At 39.6% G+C, this 20,927-nt stretch overlaps 1 protein-coding gene across 1 annotated transcript in view; it reads right to left on the bottom strand.

Moving 5' to 3' along the window:
* The window catches only part of TRPM6 (transient receptor potential cation channel subfamily M member 6), a 182,170-nt gene extending 161,547 nt beyond the window's left edge, over window positions 1-20,623 (bottom strand). The window contains exon 1 of the mRNA XM_063455032.1: window positions 20,541-20,623. Coding sequence (XP_063311102.1) covers window positions 20,541-20,558 — 18 coding nt within the window. The 5' untranslated portion in view covers window positions 20,559-20,623. The remainder of the gene's footprint in view (window positions 1-20,540) is intronic.
* Between the last annotated feature and the right edge of the window lie 304 nt (window positions 20,624-20,927).

Raw genomic sequence — 20,927 nt, 5'->3', positions numbered from 1 at the left:
TTAGAAGGTGTAACTGAGTATAATTTGGGGATTTTTATGACAGTGGTACATATTAAGTGTAAGAAATACTCAGCAAAAATTCAACATATATGTAAAAATGCCATTTCCCCCACCACCACAAACATTGACATAAGTTGGTGAAAAAATGGTGACAAGTTAAGGCACAATATACACCATATAAGATAACCCGGGTGTCTGCTTTATCAAATGAAAGCCCTTGTGGGGTTATTTGAACAGTCACACTGCTATAACACCCTAAAGTGAGACATAGGCTCGTCAAATCTATCTACGTAAATTCTAACTACAGAAACTGAAATAGCCTTGTCTCTTATATGTCACTGTAGCTTTACAGAAAAGTGCCAAAGGCATACAATGGGGTATCGTAATACTCAGCAGATGTAGCTGAGCACAATATGGGGTTCTGTGCAGGAAGAGCACACACCAGCTTTACGAAATACACATTACAAAAACGTTGTTATATGTTAATATGCCAAAATAAAGAAAAAACACAATTTTACTCCAATATTTAGCAGAGATTGGCAATGAAATGGCTACGTAAAAAGTGTCAAACTAACCTTAGGTAAATAGCCATTGATGTCTACTTTATATAAATATATACTTGTATGTGGCAATTTTGTTTTCTGTGATGGCTACTAAACCTACAAGACAAACATACCAACAGGGGCGGACTGACACTTCGGGCATGGTCCGAGGGGGAGTAAGAAGAGAGGGAGGGGGATTAAGAAGGGGGTAAGAAGAGGGGAAGGGGGGTAAGAAAAGAGGAGGGGGAGGGGAATAAGAAGAGGGGGTAAGAAGAGGGGAGAGGGGGTAAGAAGAGAGGGGAGGGGGTAAGAAGAGGGGGGAGGGGGGAGTAAGAAGGGGGATAAGAAGAGAGGGAGGGGGGAGTAAGAAGGGGGATAAGAAGAGAGGGAGGGGGGAGTAATAAGGGGTAAGAAGGTGGAGGGGGGAGTAAGAAGGGGGTAAGAAGGGGGAGGGGGAAGTAAGACGAGGGCAATTGCCCCCCTCCCCTCCCCTCCCCTTCCCTGTCTGCAGGCACCGTGCGGGCAGCCGGCAGGGGAGGGAGGAAGAGAGGACCCGGGAGCTCAGCCTGCAGCTCCTCTGGGTCCTTCTTGCGCGAGCACAGCTCGTTGCCGCGGTTACCACGGCAACGTTACGGCTCTTGCGAGAGTAAACTCTAGCCCTGGAGCCAGGGCCGGCCTTAGGCATTTGGGCGCCCTGTGCAAAAAATCTTCACAGCGCCCCCCCTTCCCGTCCCCCCCTCCCCCACTCCTTACCCCTTCCCACACACCCTGTCACACACACGCAGACAGTCTCACACACACACGCGCAGACAGTCACACACACACACGCGCAGACAGTCACACACACACACACGCGCAGACAGTCACACACACGCGCAGACAGTCTCACACACACACACACAGGCAGACAGTCACACACACGCGCAGACAGTCTCACACACACACACACAGGCAAACAGACACACACTCACATACATACACTAACAGACACAGACACACACTAACAGACACAGACACACACACACACACACTAACAGACACAGACACACACTAACATACACACACACTAACAGACACAGACACACACACACACTAACAGACACAGACACACAGACACACACACACACTAACAGACACACACACTCACCCACATTAACACATGTTTTAAAATTTATTTAGACACCCCCCCCCCCAGCCTCCTTACCTTTGGGAATGCTGGGGGGGTCTCTTCCTCCCTGGTGGTCCAGTGGCTGCTGGGCTGGGCGGGCGGCGCTGGCGGGCGGCTGGCGAGGGAGCACTTCCTCTGAGCTGTTTGCTCAGCTCCCTCACGCGCCGCAGAGTGAGGCTGGGAGCCGGAATATGACGTCATATTCCGGCTCCCAGCCTCACTCTGCGGCGCGCGAGGGAGCTGAACATACAGCTCAGAGGAAGTGCTCCCTCGCCAGCCGCCCGCCAGCGCCGCCCGACCGCCCGGCATGTCTGTTAGCCGCAAGGCTAACAAGACATTTGCCTTGGGTATTTGGGGGCGGCTTTTTTTGCCGCCCCCTGGAAAATGCCGCCCAAGGCAAATGTCTTGTTAGCATTGCGGCTAACAGACATGCCGTGTGAGCTATGCGGCCGCAGGGCGCCCCCTGCACCATGGCGCCCTGTGCGGCCGCACAGCTCGCACACCCCTAAGGCCGGCCCTGCCTGGAGCTACGGGCTAGAGTTCACTCTCAACACTGGGACCACCAGGGATTCCTGGTGGTCGCAGTGGTGAGAGTGAACTCTAGCCCCTATAAACACACTGCCCCCACACACACCATACACATTCACACACTGCCCCCACACACCATACACATTCACACACTGCCCCCCATACACACACACACACTGCCCCCACACACACCATACACATTTACACACATTGCCTCACACACACACACGTACACTGCCCACCCATACACACACAGCCCCCATACTAACATTGCCACACACATACACAGCCCCCTCATACACACATTGCCCCACACACCCTACACATTCACACACACCCTCACACACACTGAACCTTTCACACACACTGCACCCCTCACACATTGCACCACTGCTCCTATACTCTACTACAGCCTCATATCCCAGCAGACCCCAGGTAAGTTGTCAAACTGTTCTTAAATGGTTTGACTACTTACTCTGGGAGGGGGGCCCGGCCCTCCTGGCACCATAACCACTACACAGAGCAGTAGTGGTTATTGTGCATGGATTATTTATTTAAATAATCTACAAGTGCCCCAGTAGCCAGCAAACCAGCCAGCCCACAGGCCAGCCAGCCAGCCAGCCCACAGTCCGACCAGCCAGCCCACAGCCTGCCAGCCGCAGCCAGCAAGCCCACAGCCTGCCAGCCGCAGCCAGTAAGCCCACAGCCTTCCAGCAAGCCCACAGACTGCCAGCCAGCAACAGTAATTAAGGTAAGAGGAGCCAACTTGGCCTAGGTATCAGCGAGCTATGTTGTGTTGCTATATTGTGAATAGGAACCAGAATGTTGGAGAGACCCCCCTCCAGGCCCCATTAGACTCCATTGTAGTCTCTAATGGGACCTGGAGGAAATTCTTTCTAACACACTCTCTAAAGGACACTGAGATAGCCTCTGCTAGAATGACCCCCCTCCATGTCCCATTTGCCCTCAATTGTAGTCTCTACTGGGGCCTGGAGGTGACTGTTTCCAGCAGGGACACTGTTATTATTATTATTATTATTGCAATTTATATAGCGCCAACAGATTCCGTAGCGCTTTACAATATTATGAGAAGGGATTTAACTATAGATAGGACAATTACAAATAAACTTACAGGAACAATAGGTTGAAGAGGACCCTGCTCGATCGAGCTTACATTCTATAGGAGGTGGGTGTAAAACACATTAGGACAGGAAAGATGGCCTCTGAGATGGCCTCTGTTAGAAAGACCCCCTTCCAAGCCTATTAGACTCCATTGTAGTCTCTAATGGGGCCTGGAGGGGATTCTTTCTAACACACTCTCTAAAGGACACTGAGATAGCCTCTGCTAGAAAGACCCCCCTCCATGGCCCATTAACCCTCAATTGTAGTCTCTACTGGGGCCTCGAAGGGATTATTGCACTTTTGTTCCTTGTGTCTAAAGATTGTGTAGGGTGTGGCTGGAGGCGGTGCAAGGAGGCGGGACAAGAGTGGCGCTTGCTGCGGAGTATGGGTGGGGCCTGTAAGGGGGCCCTTGATTTATTTTGACCGGGGGCCCTGAGGGTTCTCAGTCCGCCCCTGCATACCAAATTCTAAAACTGTTGCAAATTGAAATTGTATTTTAGTCCTTGTATTTTGTGTCCTGTAGCTTTCAAAATAAGCTGAAATCGTATACATATGATGTACTCTATAAATCAAGACACATAAATAAATTTATTTAGAATGACAAAGCGTCATGGAATTTATTTATATTTTTATGCACACGATATTATTACCAAAACTGTGAAACAGGTGTATTTAAAAAAAAAAAGAATTTGGGCATTTTTATATAATAAATGAGAATATATCTATGTATATGTTTCATCAAATTAAAGCCCTGTTTGCCCTCTAAAAAACTATGTGTAATATGTGTTGCTGCAATAAATGACAGAGATGCAAATTGTATTTGAATACAAACAGCAAAAAAAATGCAAAAATGACCTTTGTCCTTAAGCGTAAGACAAGCTTCTGAAGCTGTATCTTTAAGGGGTTAAATGTGTTATCTCTCATGGAGAATTAAAAACTCTTATTGTTATTATATGCAGCATATAAGACAAAGGTATCCAATATATTTAACTGCAAAAATTAGTGGATTTTGTTTCAATTTATCCACAAGCAACCAATCAAGGCTTTTGGTGTAGCTTGATAACATTAAAAATAAAATATATGATCATATATTGATCGTAGTCAAATGAACAGTCTTACAAACAGCCCATTACAGTGTTTTAACTTGGAATAAATAGAAATATATCGGGCTTCCTTTACCCTACATGACATCTTACTGGTTGTCTGAACATAAAAAACTAGAATGCTCAAAGCAACAGAAAACAGTTACTTATTAAACACTTCAGTAATACATGTGCAGTAAAAGTTATCAGTAGATATGCAGATACAATGTTCTAGGGCATGATTGCAAAGAGTTCTCTCTGGAATCTGGTTCAAACAGCATGAAAACATGCCACAAGTAAATAAACTGTTTACAATACCCACAGGAACTCTCTGTGATGTCTTTCTTTATTATTTAATTGGAGAGCATATCAGAGATGAACACATGACTATTGACATTTTGTTGTAAAATGTGCTCTTTGCAAATAAAGGAACAGGATCCTCTTTTAAATATGTTATATCTGCTGGGGCAACTGGTTTTAAAAAAAATATTTAAATACAAAATAAAAATAAAACACCTAGCATCAATTTAAAGAGAACCTACACCCATTGTGACAGTGGGTTTAATTAGTCATCTAGGAATGATGTAACAAGAGCCATAGAAAAATTATATAAGGCAGACTAAGTCTCAGCACTGTTATCACAAGCAGTGTAACCCACAAGTTCCCATTGATTAAGTGAATACTATCAATAATAGTAAACACTCATTTTGGAGTAATATACTATAGGAATATTATTTATCTACCCCCTGATACTCATCCATGCACTAAGTGACTAATAATTTATAGCATCTCTAGCCATGATGGCAGGTGAGTTTTTATTTCTGGCCATTATTCAATTATAATGATTTCGGAATTTACCTTTAAGTACATATCTTTTATAGCATTAATTCAAGCCAGCTGTGGCTTGGATTGGTAAGCTGGAAATAGGACAACACCTAGCTAATAATTATGATGATTTAAGGAACACTAGAGTGTTACGATTACAAAGCTGCCTTCCTAACAATATGGTGAACTTCTGCCTCCGCGGCTACTCTGCCTCTACCTCCGCGGCTACTCTCAGCTGCAATGAAAGGCTTAAATAATCCATTAAACACTCACCCTTTTCGAGCTAAGTCCTTGGTTCTGGTTCCGTCTCAGCCTCCTCCATTGCCATGCACATTAGGCCTTCCCTATTTAAAAAGCCAGTAGAGGCAATCTTAACCCTGCAAAGGAAACTTCAATGTTTTACATTGCAGGATTAAGAGAACAGGGACACTGCACCCAGACCATTTCAATGAGATGGGTCCTTTAAAATAACTCAAATCCAAAAATTGCAATCAAATTAATTATTTTTGATATATATTAATCCATTCATTATTTTTCTCTTTGATATATATATTAATATATTCATTATTTAGCACACACACAAAAAAAAATAAGAAATCGAAAAATGAATTGATATTTGTAAGGAAATAAAATCAATCTGCACCTATTTTGGGAATTCCAATTCTCAAGTAATCTTTACTATTCATAACTTCTGGCTGTGTGTAGTTAGAATGCCACATATAGTGCCTATTTAATAACAAAGACATCTAGCAAGGTTTTTGGTCTTGAATTCACTAAAGTGAGAATTCAAAGTAAATTTAAGACCAAAATGGAAGTTAGTTGAGTTAGAGAATGCTTGGCTAATTTTACTTTAGTGCAGGGGTAGGCAGCCTAAGGCACATGTTCCATGCACGGCACTTGAGTAATCTTTGCATGGCACTCAAGGCTGCTAGAGCCAAGCAGGCTCTGGCCTCTCAGGAGTCCCAGGGAAACTTCAGATATCTGCTAATACAAAAAGGTGGTGAAGGACTATCCTCAATTTATGCATTGTAGCACATAGAAGAAGTGATCTCAGATCACTTCATTCCAGCACTTGTGAATGGGAATCCACACTGGAGTAGAGCAGCCCGCAGCTGCTGTAGCAGCTTCTGTCCTTAACCTCTGCCTGGTCCCCACTAGAATCCAGGTAAGCCACCCACACTGCTAGATATACACAGAAATGCAGAATAACCCTCCCCCTCATACAAATAATACGAACAGCCCACACACAAACACAACACACAATCCGCACAAACTCAATACCACTGACAATTCACATAGATGACAACCCCACATGCAGCCTCTCACATGCAATAACCCAAACAGCCCCACACATACACACACACTATGTGACAACCATCCACACACACAATTCTACAAGCAGCCCCCATACACAGCCCACATTCATAGGTATCATACATTATACCACAAACTACTAATGTACAGCAAATATACTGATGCCAAACATTGATTATGGGGATGTAGTAAATGCACCTGCAACACAATTCCACATTAATAAACTCAATACATTGTATAACTCGTTCTGCTGACTAGTGCTACAATGTAATTACAGGACCCACCATTGTGACATGCTAAGAGAACTAAACTGGTTGTTGCTGGAATCCAGACGCACCCTTCATCTTTCCTTCCTTGTGTTTAAGAGCTTTTCTGGGAAGCTCCCTCCCTACCTGAGCAGAATGCTCTCCCCGTCTGTTCCCACCTCCTATAAACTCCGATCCAGTACTAGCACTTTATTTAGTCTACCTCAATACAAAAAGAAAGCAGCCCAATCCTCTTCTCCTACAGAGCACAGCAATTATGGTACGACCTCCCGCACATTTTCAAATCTTCCCCAAGCCTAAATTCCTTTAAGAGATCCCTCTATACATACCTCAAAACAGAATGCACGTGTCATGGTTGATTATATATTTCCTACCTGTTCTATGTTAAATTTTGTATATATTGTGTATTAATATTGTTTTTGTATTTTATTGTACCGTGTTGTATCAATGCAATGTTTTGTGGACCCACGACATACTTGAAAACGAGAGAAATATTAATGTATCTTTCCTGGTAAAATATTTTATAAATAAACAACATATACAATATAATAGCTCATATATGCACCAATGCAACGATAGAAAGCAACTACGGTATAAATAACACAAGCGGAATACGGCAACATGCACACCTCAATTTTAAAAAAAAAAAGACTGGCACACTACGGAACATCACAATCCTATTTCGGCACAGTGCTGCTAAAAGGTTGCCTACCCCTGCTTTAGTGAATAACCCTGTATGCCTATGTATTTGTCTGTCTCAGACCGCCTTGTTACTAAGCAGTGTTAATTTTCTCGACTAACAATTTTAGTAAAATTTTAGTAGACTAAACTAAAACAATTCAGATGACTAAAATACAACTTAAACGACATTTTAGTCAAAAGACTATGACTAAATCTATATTGAAATTTGCTGCCAAAATTAACACTGCATAGAGGGGCTGTGGAAGGGGCAAAAGAGACAGATAGGGGCTTTAACAAAACCCATTAGATTTTAGTTGTGTCGACTAAAATCTACTGGAGATTTAGTCATCTAAAAGTAAAACAATTCAGATGACTAAAATACAACTAAAACTAAAATGGCTTTTTAGTCAAAAGTCTATCACTAAAACTAAATTGAAATTTGCCGCCAAAATTAACACTGCTACTAAGTATAACAGCTACATTAGCAGTAGCACTGTTCACATTTAATCATGCAGGCTACTGTACTGTACAGGAGTGGAGTGTAGGGTGATACCAGATACAAACCTTCTGCCCAACACAGAAAGTAACCAGAACACTGATTTATATGATACATTTTTTGCTTAGTAGGGAAGCTGGTGGGGAGGTGCTTTTAATGACCCCTGCACATCCAATAATTGAGGCTGCTCTTCCCCATTCCCAACACAAAGCTTTGAGTGAAGAGACTCAGAACACTTCTTGAAAATGACTCCACAGATTTTAAAAAGTCAACAAATTCCACTGAATACTGTATCACTAAACTGTTTACATTTCATTGTCACTAGGAAATTTAATATTTGTTAATCCCTAAATCAACATGATGCAGGGTTTTAATTGCTCATTGACTTAGGTCTTACAAAACATTCAGATTAACTTCACTCCATTATAATCAATTCCACAGAAAATGATACATTCAAGAATTTAACCCCTTCAGGAAAAAAACTGCTAAATAGATTCAAAATGTTGTCCTGAGTTTAAAAATACCCACCCAGTGTTTTTTTTTTTTTTGTAAGTTATAAGGCTCTAAGTACAAGTAAGAAATTGCTGTTTCAAAATATATATTTTTAAAATGTATCAATAGTGACATTGTAACACTGTTATCTGTCATAAATGTCTGAATCACACCTCACATGTACATGTTTTTTTAAAGTAGACAACCCAGGGTATTCTATAAATATTAATTTATATTTGTTTGTGTGTTAAAAATGCAAAAAACAAATATGAACGCTAACTTTGTCCAGTGTTTAAGACTAAGTGGCTACTAAAAAAGACTGAACATACCCCATTTGCAATACCTTGGGTTGTCTTCATTTGCAAATGGTATGACATCATGGGGGTGATTCCCATTCCTGGGCAACCATACGCTCTCAAAGGCAACATAACAACCTGGCAATTTTCAATGTAAAAAAATGTGACCCTTATATTTGACCCTGTAACTTTCAAAAACACTATAAAACCTGTACATGGGGGGTACTGTTATACTCTGGAGACTTTGCTGAACACAAATATTAGTGTTTCAAAAAAGTAAAACATACTACAACAATTATATCATCAGTGAAAGTGCTGTTTGTGTGTAAAAAAATTTTTAAAAAAATGCCACTTTCACTGACCATATCATCGCTGTGATATATTTTACTGTTTTGAAACACTAATATTTGTGTTCAGCGAAGTCTCCCAAGTAAAACAGTACCCCCCATGTACAGGTTTTAGGGTGTCATAGAACGTTACAGAGTTATATACAGTGCTAGCAAATTAAATTCTCTGGACTTTTGGCCTGGGTTGTTAGGCAGGTCCCTCAAAATGCAATCAGCAAAATTACTTAACTATGTAGAAATATTACATAAATATGCACGTAGAATTTAAATATATATATACATATTTATAGTCTACGTGTATGTTTATGAAATTATTTATGTCATTTTGCATATGGATATATATATATATATATATATATATATATATATATATATATATCCAAGATAAATAAGCAAGGCACTCTCCTCCAATTTTCTCAAAAATAAGATTATGGTGCCTAGGTGCAATCCCGCGTAGAAATATAAACAAACAAATGAAGGGAGCACACTAGGACTCTTCTCAGTGGAAATAAAAGGTATTTACTGTATCAAAAAGTTAATACATCTTCTGTGCAGAGTAAATAATCGACGTTTCGACCCTCCTTGGGTCTTTATCAAGATCACAGTGAAGCAGTGCTAACAATGACAATTTATACATATGTGAGTAAAAAAGCTTACCAATTAGGTGATCGAGCAGCCGGCGGGCCGAAAAACCCGGAAGTGAAGGACCACGTGAACGCATGCATGTGACCAGCGTGAACGTGCATGTAATCTGGTTGCTAGGCAACCGAGTAAACAGGAACTTACGATCTCAAATTTTGAGTGTGAGATTTTTAAATGCTAATAAGAGGAGGATTGCCGCCAGCACCCCATTGAAGATAAAACTGAATGTGAAACCAAACGTGATATACTTAAAAAAATCCACAAGTGACAGATGTGAAAACAATGCAATTTTATCCAAATTAAATCTATAACTATCTAGGGTATGCTAGATGAGCAAAGAAAAAGCTACCGAATTATAAAATCAAAAAACGATATATACAGATTTTTTCATATAAGGGTATTAAACTCTAATTATTTAAAGGAGCATTCTCTTTTTTACATAAATGCGATTATTATACCTAATCAATGTGCATTTAACTATTCCAAGGTCTGAACTCTATGTACAAAAGGGAGAAAACCATGTCTATGTACTAAAGGCTATAGTTACTAGCTTACGGCTCATAATGCCTGTTCCTAGTGCAGACTTTTCCATTGGAACTGGTTGTGCACCGGTAGGGACGCATATACGAAAGTATAACGGAAAGCTGGCAGAAGATTAACATTAAACCATACTGGAAGCGAATAGCTAGGGCCATGCACTGTCAGTGTGGAGGGACTGTTCACCTTACTATCTTAATTAATTTTCAGAAGCATTGTGCTTTCTCAATTCTATATACAAGTAAAAGAACATTTCGACTACAGATATTACCAACAGATCTATATTATTACAAGAACATCGAGAGAACCAGATGTTCATTTAGTCCTTTCGGAGTCACTGTGTTTAAATGGTGGATCCAATAGGCTTCCCGCTGGAGTAATAGCTTGGATCTGTCCCCCCCTCTTGCTGGAGCTGGGACGTGGTCGATTGCTATAAAACGAAGCGTAGGCAAGTGATGTTGTGCAGTTAAATAATGCTTAGCCACAGGCTTGTCTGTTCTTTGATCCCTGAAGGCTGTTGTGATCCCAGATCGATGTCCCCAGATCGATGTCTGATTCGGTCTCTTAAGGTCATATCAGTTTTCCCGATATATGATAAACCGCACGGGCATGTGATCATATATACTACATGTGTAGTCTTACATGTAATATAATGCTTGATGGGGATTCTTTTCCCGTTATGGGGATGGGCAAAAGTGGTTCCAGTAAGCATGTGGCTGCATGTAACGCAGCCACTGCATTTGTAACAACCCTTCTTTTGGATTTTAGGCATCTTGGCATAGCATTGTCTAGGGTCATTTTTAACAAGTAAATCTCTCAGGTTGCGGTTGCGTCTATAACTAATTATAGGATTGTTTTTGAATTTATCCGGTAGATTCTGGTCAACTTGAAACATGTTCCAATGTTTATATATACACTTTTTGATGGCCGGAGTTGCAGTGTTGAATGTAAGTGGGAGGAAAATGTTGTTCTTTTTTGTATTGCTTGTGATATTGATCTGGTTGAACTTATTCCAGGCTTTCTCTCTAGCTGTTTCAAGAGTCCTGGGGTGGAATCCTCTTGCTAGAAACCGATCAAAAACTTCCTGTAGCTGCTGTTCACGATTGGTCGAGTTGCTATTGTATCTCATGACTCGAAGAAATTGGGAGATAGGTAAAGAGTCCTTGACATGTTGCGGATGGAAACTGGTTGCAGATAGTAAGGTGTTTCTATCTGTAGTTTTTCTGAATAGAGTAAAACCTAATTGGTTGTCGTATTTGTATATCTTCACGTCAAGAAATTCAATACTGTATTCATTCCAATTGCAGGTTAACCTCACTGGGGTTGGTAGTGTATTGATCTGCTGGATCATACTCTCGAATGATGTTGTAGATCCTTCCCAGACTATGAGGATATCGTCCACATATCTGACATATTTGATTATGTTTGTTTGATATTTTTGTAGAATGTATTTCTCCTCAAACCAATACATAAAGCCATTGGCATAGGCTGGTGCCATAGCTGCCCCCATGGCGGTCCCGGAGGTTTGTAGATAAAATCTATCCTCAAATTTGAAATAATTACACGTTAGAGCAATGTCTAACCATTCCATTAAATATGGAATATAGGGACCCGTGTATGTATCATCCTTTAACAAGATATCGGCTATTGCTTCAATGCCTTCTTTTTTCGGTATTATTGTGTAAAGATTTTTTACATCCATTGTAGCCAGGATAATTTCTTTACCTGTTAGGTCAATGTTCTGTAATTGAGTGATCAGATGTTGGGTGTCTTTTAAGCATGTCGGTAGCTTACTTACACTTTTATTGATGTGGTGGTCAATAAATTGAGCAATAGGCTCGATCAATCCCTCCTTTGCGGACACAATCGGGCGGCCTGGTGGTTGTTTTGAATCCTTATGGATTTTTGGTAATGTGTATATCACCGGATGTTTTGGGTATTTTACGGCCAAAAATTTTGCTGTATTTTCATCCAAGTATCGATGTGATAGCCCTTCTTCTATCAGTTTTTCAATTTTCTTTTGAAATTTTTCCACTGGATCGAAGGTAAGTAGTGAATATGTTGAGGTGTCCTGAAGTTGTCTCATAATTTCCGTCCTATAATCTTCGTATGTTTGTATCACGATGGCCCCGCCTTTATCGGCTGGCCGAATTATGATCTTACGGTCTTGGGTCAGGTCTTTTAACGCTATGTGTTCTTCTTTCGATAGATTATCTCTGTGGTAAGGTGGTGTCGTTACAATAGGGTTAGTCTCGTTGCGTATAACCTGCATGAAGGTCTTAATTGAAGGGTTCGGGGTGTAGATGTCTTTTTTGTTTCGATTAGGGAACCTATGAATCTTAGTGGGATTCTCGTCCTTTTTCACTTCATTACTATACAAGGTTCTTTGTAATTTGTATAGATCTATCGCCGTTTCGAATTTTTTAGGTTTGGCAACGGGTATAAACGTAAGCCCTTTTTGTAAAAGTGAGACGTGATTATGGTCTAAGACTTTATCAGAAAGATTAAATATAGGTGTTATCTCCGTGGTCTGGGAGGTTTTCCTGTAGCTCTTATATTTCTTGTGACCCTTTTGTCCACGTCTAGGTTGTCTCTTGTGTCTCTTCGAAATTGTTCGCTGGAGACGGTTGATCGAGGTGGGTCGTTTGAATGTCCTCCATCTTCTAAAAAAGGACTCTGTTTTTCTGTGGAGGAATCGGCCCTCCTTTCACCATCTGAGGCTGACTCTCCTGAGCTGACATCCACTGTGTGTAAGGCCGGTTTTCTTATCCGTGTCCTAAATTTAGGAACAGGGTTTCTAGTGTTGGAGTCCGACCCGCTTAACCAGCGATAGACTTGATGGAATTTATAGTCATGATTAACCTTTTCCACCTTTACTTTCTTAAACCGGATTAATTCATTTTGATATTTCTGTATATCATCTTGTAATTTCAACATAAATTCCGTAGATGGTATTGCTTGTAAGGCAGTAACGTGGGTCAGTTCAAATTCCTGTATAGATTTCTTAACTTGGAGTAGTTCCATTCCGACTTCCTCGATTACTATTACCAGCCAATCTAAGGAGCACTTGTTCGAAATGTTCATCCATTTTTTGCAGAAAATGGGATTTTGTCTTCCTATGGTTGGAGCGTTTTTTATACGAAAGCCCCTTGGGATCTGTTTAGATCTGTAGTAGTCGGAGAGAAAAACCCCATGCAGATCCAAATCTACTTCCCTTTTTTTCAATCTCGATAGATCATTATATAGATCCTTAGCTGTGTGTATATGGGGTAGATCTTGTGACCTGCGTGGCCATAACACTGATAATGCTTGTTCTTCTGTGATTGATAATATTTCTGCCGTTTCCGCTAATGCTCCAGCCTGACTTAGGAAATCCTCCATAGCAAAAGTGGATCCTGATTATGCTGCAGATCACTGTTTAGGTGATAAGCGGTATTTCTTTAGTGTGGGGGTGCGCATGCAAGTGCCACGCTAGCACTTACTAAATATGTCCAAGATTTGAGATCGTAAGTTCCTGTTTACTCGGTTGCCTAGCAACCAGATTACATGCACGTTCACGCTGGTCACATGCATGCGTTCACGTGGTCCTTCACTTCCGGGTTTTTCGGCCCGCCGGCTGCTCGATCACCTAATTGGTAAGCTTTTTTACTCACATATGTATAAATTGTCATTGTTAGCACTGCTTCACTGTGATCTTGATAAAGACCCAAGGAGGGTCGAAACGTCGATTATTTACTCTGCACAGAAGATGTATTAACTTTTTGATACAGTAAATACCTTTTATTTCCACTGAGAAGAGTCCTAGTGTGCTCCCTTCATTTGTTTGTTTATATATATATATATATATATAGGAGAGTGCGCTGGATCTTGTGTATTATATATATATATATATATATATATATATATATATATCATATGTTTTATTTATTTATATATACATAGATGTATATATAATTTCATTCTAAGTGTATTTTGATATAAATATATATATATATTAATATCAAAATACAGTTAGAATAAAATTTCATATATATATAATTTTATTTTAATTGTTTTTATTATTTTTAAGTTTTTTGATTTATTTTAATTTACTTATTATTTGAATTTTATAATATATATATATATATATATATATACACAATACATAATATATGTCTATATATCTTTTATATACTTAATGTCATACTAAGTGTATTTTTATATTAATATATACATATATTAATATAAAAATACACGTATAATTAAATTACACACGTATATATATATTATATATATATAATAACTATATATATTGTATATATTGTAACTATATATATATATATATATATATATATATATATATATATATATATATATATAAAATAAACCGTAAACGGAGCACTCCTTAGGAAATTTTTCAACCGTGTATTTTACAAATAATCAATGTTTCAACCCTCCATTTACAATTTATTTTTTTTCATTTTGTCAGCACAGGCGGTCGCCCTGCAGGCAGATACTTGGACATCTATTGTGGCCATGTGACCTCTCTGTTGAGTGATCACATGGCCGCGGGGTCCTAATTCGCCGAGGGGTAAGTACATGATACCATTATGATGGTTCAGGACCGTCACTGGTCCTCAAGTGATTTTTCCAATGACGGTCCTGAAACCTTCACCGGTCGTTAAGGGGTTAATGAAGAACTGATACCTCTCAATCTGGAGAACATTTAGATGTTTGTTTTCATTCATGTTCTACAGTTAAAAAAAAGTTTATTGATATAAATATTTGTAAAAATGTGTGCAACTGGCACAAAACCCACTTGTGAGCCCACCGAAATGCAAATTAGCTAACTTCACATTTATCTTATTTGGGCCCTAGATTGTGAAAACACAAGAGCAAACGATTCGTAAACCCCTGCTTTGTACACGCTTGAAGAAACTGGTGCACACACCAGTATAACATTTACATCTCATTTGTGTTGGATACAATGTTGGATGGACACAAAGAAGAGGTACAATTCAGGCCCTATAATGCACTAGATTTCAAATGTTAACATGTGATCAAGTAAAGGGACATATAACATACCTTATATTTCATGTACTCTCACTTAAAAGGACACTATGGGCACTCAGACTAATTCATGTCAATAAAGTTATCTGGTTGCCATGTCCCCCCTGTTTTAACCATGCAGATAAAAGCATTGCTGTTTTGCTGGCAATGCTATTTTTGCAGAGTTAACCTACCTCTAGAGGGTGTTAGTTTCAGCAAAATTATGGAATAAAATAGAGAGACCATCTCAAGGCGGGGTTTTGCATGGATGCAGACTAGCCTCCCAAAGCTTTCCTGTGGGAAAGCATTAGATTGGTTGAGATAATTACTCTTGCTGATCTCAGCCAAGGAGATGTGACCAGCCACAGACAGAGCAGTGAAGTGGGGATGCAATGTAAGTTACTTTTAACCACCAGGGGATACCAGGGGGTATCTAGGACACTATAGCATTAGGAATATACATTTGTATTCCATGCTACAATGTTCCTTTAAAAAGGGCTTCAATTCACATCCTGGGCACTATACCTGTATTGGTCACTATATACACCAAGGATTATAATGGAATACATTCTCATCACATTGTTTTGTGCTATCTTTATTGTGTTTATCATATGATTCACTGCAATGATCTCCTCTCAAAATACTTCTCTGGTTTCCCATTTATCTGATACACCAAATGAGAAATTATGAAACTCTAATTATGCATGTGCATAAGCACATAAAATAATTATCATCGCAGAAAAGCTAAAACAGCTGAGAGCTATTCCTCTGTATTACAATACTATACATATGCACAGGATGGCTGATAAAATGTATATCAATGCCAACACCATTTTGGAGTGCACTGCCTCAGTAATATTAACTTAGACTGGACCACCCAGGTACTCTGTAGATAGGTGCTAGGCTCCACCTCCTCAGGTGTATTCCACCTCCTCTTATTAGGCCTTGCCACCTCTGCCTCCTCGTGAGGGGGCAGGGCAGAATCAACAGAGCTAATCTACAGTGCACTATCTGCACAAAAGAGTGCAAAAAGAGAGATAAAAAATTCACTATGTATTATTTGTCTTTCTGTCTTTAGGATTATATCAGCTGTATCCCAAGTGTTTTCTCTAATCTACAGTGCACCTGAGCAGTCTTTAACCCCTTAAGGACCAAAATTCTAGAATAAAAGGGAATCAGGACATGTTACACCCTGGGGATCGACCCTGATCTTATGACACATATAAACTTTCAAAGAAGAATTTTTCTGATGTGGCAATTTGATTTAGATTTTGATATTCACTTTCAATTCTCACTTTCAATTCTATCACAATAGTGCCCCCTGGTCTCCCCTCACTTGAGCCCCCCACTCCCATAGCTGATAAAGTGTTAAAAAAAATCTTTATTTACTCATTAGATTCCAGCGCTGATGCCCATTGGCGCTGGGTCGTGTTCCGACGGGAGGAAATCTAATGTGCATGTGCGGCAAGTGCATTAGGCCCTCTCCATAGGAAAGCCTTTTTTACTAGGGGGATTTCACTGACGCTGGATGTCCTCATGCATAGCGTGAGAACATCCAGCATCATTTAAGAGTCTGCTAGAATCCTAATTGACAGTCACTAGAGACAGTCTTAGTCCTGTAAGGTAATTATTGCAGTTTCTCTAAAACTGCAAGGTTTTACATGGCAGGACTAAGGGGGACAGAGCACCCAGACCACTTTAATGAGATGAAGTGGTCTGGGTGACTATAGTATCCCTTTAATTAATAACCCTGTCTATGTCACTAAGTTCTTGGTAAAACACTTACTTTGTTGTCAAAAATTCATGCAACTTATCAGAAATGCCACGCTGAACTCATTAGAAGGTATATACAAACCTCTTCCTGCACATCCTAAACAATAATGGTTTTTTTTAATGTATTTTTTTTCTCTGATATTTTTTTGTGTAGCCCTACTCATGAGAACTACCAGTTATTCAGAGTTAAAGTGCAATGGATGAACAATCAAACAAGGTCCACTGCTAGACTGGCAAAAAACAAGAAAGAGTAATGTATTGGTTTTATTGTATGGCTTTAACATAGCCAACTTAATCCTCGAATTCTATCTGCAACAATTCACACTAGATGTTTAGAATTGAACATTTTATAGGAATATGATTATATAAATGTCAGGAATCTGCTTTTCAGTGGTTACCATGGTAACCACAGGACCATGTATATTTATATAGATATAAATATGTCCATGTATTACAATCGTGTTGTACACCAACATTTTATGCATTTTTCCATATAGTATGCATGTAATGTGTTCCCACATAATTGAATAATAAATGCATGTTTTTAAAATGTTTGCTTAAAAAACAGGACCGATATGTCTTAAATTGTGTCTCTGAAGGCTTAAAAGTTACTGTTATATCTGTTCACAGTCATTACTGCAAGAAAAGATACCATAGTAACACCTGATATGGGGAAGCATGTTAAATCAACAAGGAGAAACTCAATAACATAAAACTAACAAGCAGATTAACTCCACACAAAAAGAGTCATCTATGCAATTGTTTACTAGCTAAGAATAACAATGAGGGGGGTTCACCAATGGTGACTCTACAATGACAGCATACTATCTATTTGCTATGTTGTTTTATAAAGTTAGTTCACCTTTTCTTTTTTTCTTTTAAAAGGAGGCTATACTTTAACGCAGGCAATGGGAGAACTCTCTCATTTGTGGGTTTCGAATTTCAAAGCTAAAGTTGGTTTAAATTTGCTTTGGTTATGAGAGCCAGGGCAGCAATTGAACTGCATCAGTGAGGATGGTATTTTTGAAAAACAGGCTCAATACTTTACCTCTGCAGTTATGACTTTGGTGGACAGAACAGTATGGTGGAGGAGTATGAAGTTTTGACTCAGGTCTGACTCCTACTTTGAAATGAAAGCAGGCTCAAGTACTGGCTTGACAAGAGGGTTGCCAAAGGTGTATACATTTCTGAGGTCTAAATGATCTGGGGGTCTATGAGCTCTCCACTACCTTTTAGTCCATACACGCAAAGTAATCTAGCAGGCAGAACAGGAAACTAGACCTTCTTTGTTGAACTCTGTCAGAAACATACTTTGCAAGAATATTATACCCTCATGAGGTAGAGGGCACCCACCCCCTCCCCCACCTAGCAAGTAAGCACTGGCTAGGGGGCACGAGGAATTCCCCCCTTAGCCAGTAGCAAACAATGATTGTGGGCCTCATGCTCCCAAACACCATATTTTGTCTGCTTAAGAGCAACTGGAGGGTTTGGATTTTATTAAGGACTGATGTGGGCATCAACAAGGGATCCCAGAATGGAAGTAGTGGAACCAAAGTGACACACGATGCCAACAGAAACTCAAGGTCATTGACAATTTATAGAGGCAGCTAGAGCTTCTTATTATTATCATATGGTAGTTAAGGTGCCTGGACTGTTCCCTCAGTATATAAAGATATTTTGATTGTATTTACGAAAAAAAAAGATTATCCTTTTAAGGACCAATGTTGGCTTATGCCCTCTTAGCAGTGTGAGTAGGCAAGACCAGTTGTTATAATTTATAAACCATTAACTGAGCCATATAGATTTTGCCTTTAAGTAAAAAAGGACACATTCCAATGTATTATTCAATAATAATAATATAATCCATAGTTGGTGAAAATTGTACTTGTGTAAACAATTAAATAATTAATGCAGATTAGTTTATTAGAATTCTGATACATGTAAGGCATCGTAAAGGAGAATTTCATAGGTCTAGACATAAAATCATGCAGACACTTTTCTGAAGCCCCAAATATTTGTATGTTCATTATAATTATATATTGTAATGTACATAATAAGGTAAAGCTACAAGTTGTTAGCACATGCCTAAATCAGTTATTTAATGTTAAATACCTTCATATTTTCTCCACTAAACTGCTGAATGTCAAGAGTTAAAAGTATGCCTGCCAAAGGAGGATGCACATGCAATCTTCAGGTAAGTAATATCTTTTGATCACTGCATAGTGAATAATTACTACAAAGTATGTCACATTAAAATGTTATTCTACGCACCATGACCACTTTACTTTTAAGTGATTTGAAGTGGTCATGTTGCTTGGAATCTGTATGTGCAACATTGCACTATAACATGCTGCACATAGCATGAATATTCACTTTGCTGCCGGAGGTGTAACTAAAGCAGTGGTACCAAGCTTTGGCACTCCAGATGTTGTGGACTGTATCTCCATAATGCTTTTACAGCCATAATGTAGACCACAACTTTTGGAGTGCCAAAGGTTGCCTACCTCTTAACTAAAGCATCATTAGCTAGCCCAGAACAAGATTTCTGAGCTGGCTAATCTTAGGTCTGTATTTAGTTGGCATCTGGCATTAGCATGCAAAGCATATTGGCAAAGGTAGAACACCACCCTCGTACCACCCAAGTCAGTCCATCTTCCCTGACGTCTCTCCACCTGAAGAGAGGTGGTGTGATGTCACTATAGATGAATTTGGCTGCCAGGAAAACTTGGTCCAGTTGCAATAGTGTCCTTGTGGAACCTCCACCCCACTGGCCAAAAGGTCACCAGTAATGATGAACTGCTGACCAACATAATGCTTCTCATGAAATGGCACTGGGTTGCATGTGCACACAGAATCATCGCTTTCCACTTTGTTCTTACAGTTCATGCTACAACTATAAGATTATAATAATCCAGTGAGCAAGCTATTATATGACATGAACTCCACATGCATTCAATACAACAAAAAGGATATATTATCTTGTTGCTTGCTACCCAAAACTATCATACATATCCTTCATATATATATTTTACATTACTTTAAATTACACACACAGCTAATGTTTTTAATGCTGTAAGTGCCATATTATCCAAGTGACATGTTATATAGCAAAAAAAATACTAGAGTATGAGAAGTATACTTCTTAAATATAATAAATCCATCCTATACAATTGCATATAAATACCCAAACAAGCATACCATCCCATTTGCATGCTGGTACTAGCAGTGATACAACCTGCATGTCATATGTAGGAACCTTATTGTTTCACATGTGTTCCATATTATGAGGAGGCTTTTATGATGACCCAAAGTTTCTTTCTCCAGCTATGAAGCAAAAGTGAGGATTCACCTGAGCAGAAGCAATCACTGCATGCAGATTAGAGGCAGTGGTGGTTCATTACCTTTAGCTGCACTTTCATTTCTCCTTGGATCCAGTGCTTGATGTGAGGACAGGTATCAGATCACCTGTTACTGATCTGCACAGCTCCTTCTGCAGACTAAGCTGAGACAGTCAGGCAAGGGGCATTATACAACTAGAGATCCCCCACCCTCCAGGGAAATACCTGCAGCTCCAGCAGGAGGAGGGGGAAGAGGAGGATCCAGCACACAAACACTTAGCATATCTCTACAGACAAACGCATGATCCTTGATCAGCTCAAGATACTGAACTCTAGCAGAGCACAGATATAAAGATAAATGTAGCTCAGGGCAAACTGTAACAATATGTCTAATTACAGCTCTGCCTCATTACATAACATGACATATTTATTCTATTGCATTTCCTACTT

The sequence above is a fragment of the Pelobates fuscus genome, chromosome 5 (genome assembly GCF_036172605.1).
Source record: "Pelobates fuscus isolate aPelFus1 chromosome 5, aPelFus1.pri, whole genome shotgun sequence".
Taxonomy (NCBI): domain Eukaryota; kingdom Metazoa; phylum Chordata; class Amphibia; order Anura; family Pelobatidae; genus Pelobates; species Pelobates fuscus.
Note: the sequence above shows the minus strand (reverse complement) of the source record. Positions and strands in the feature narration are given on the sequence as shown.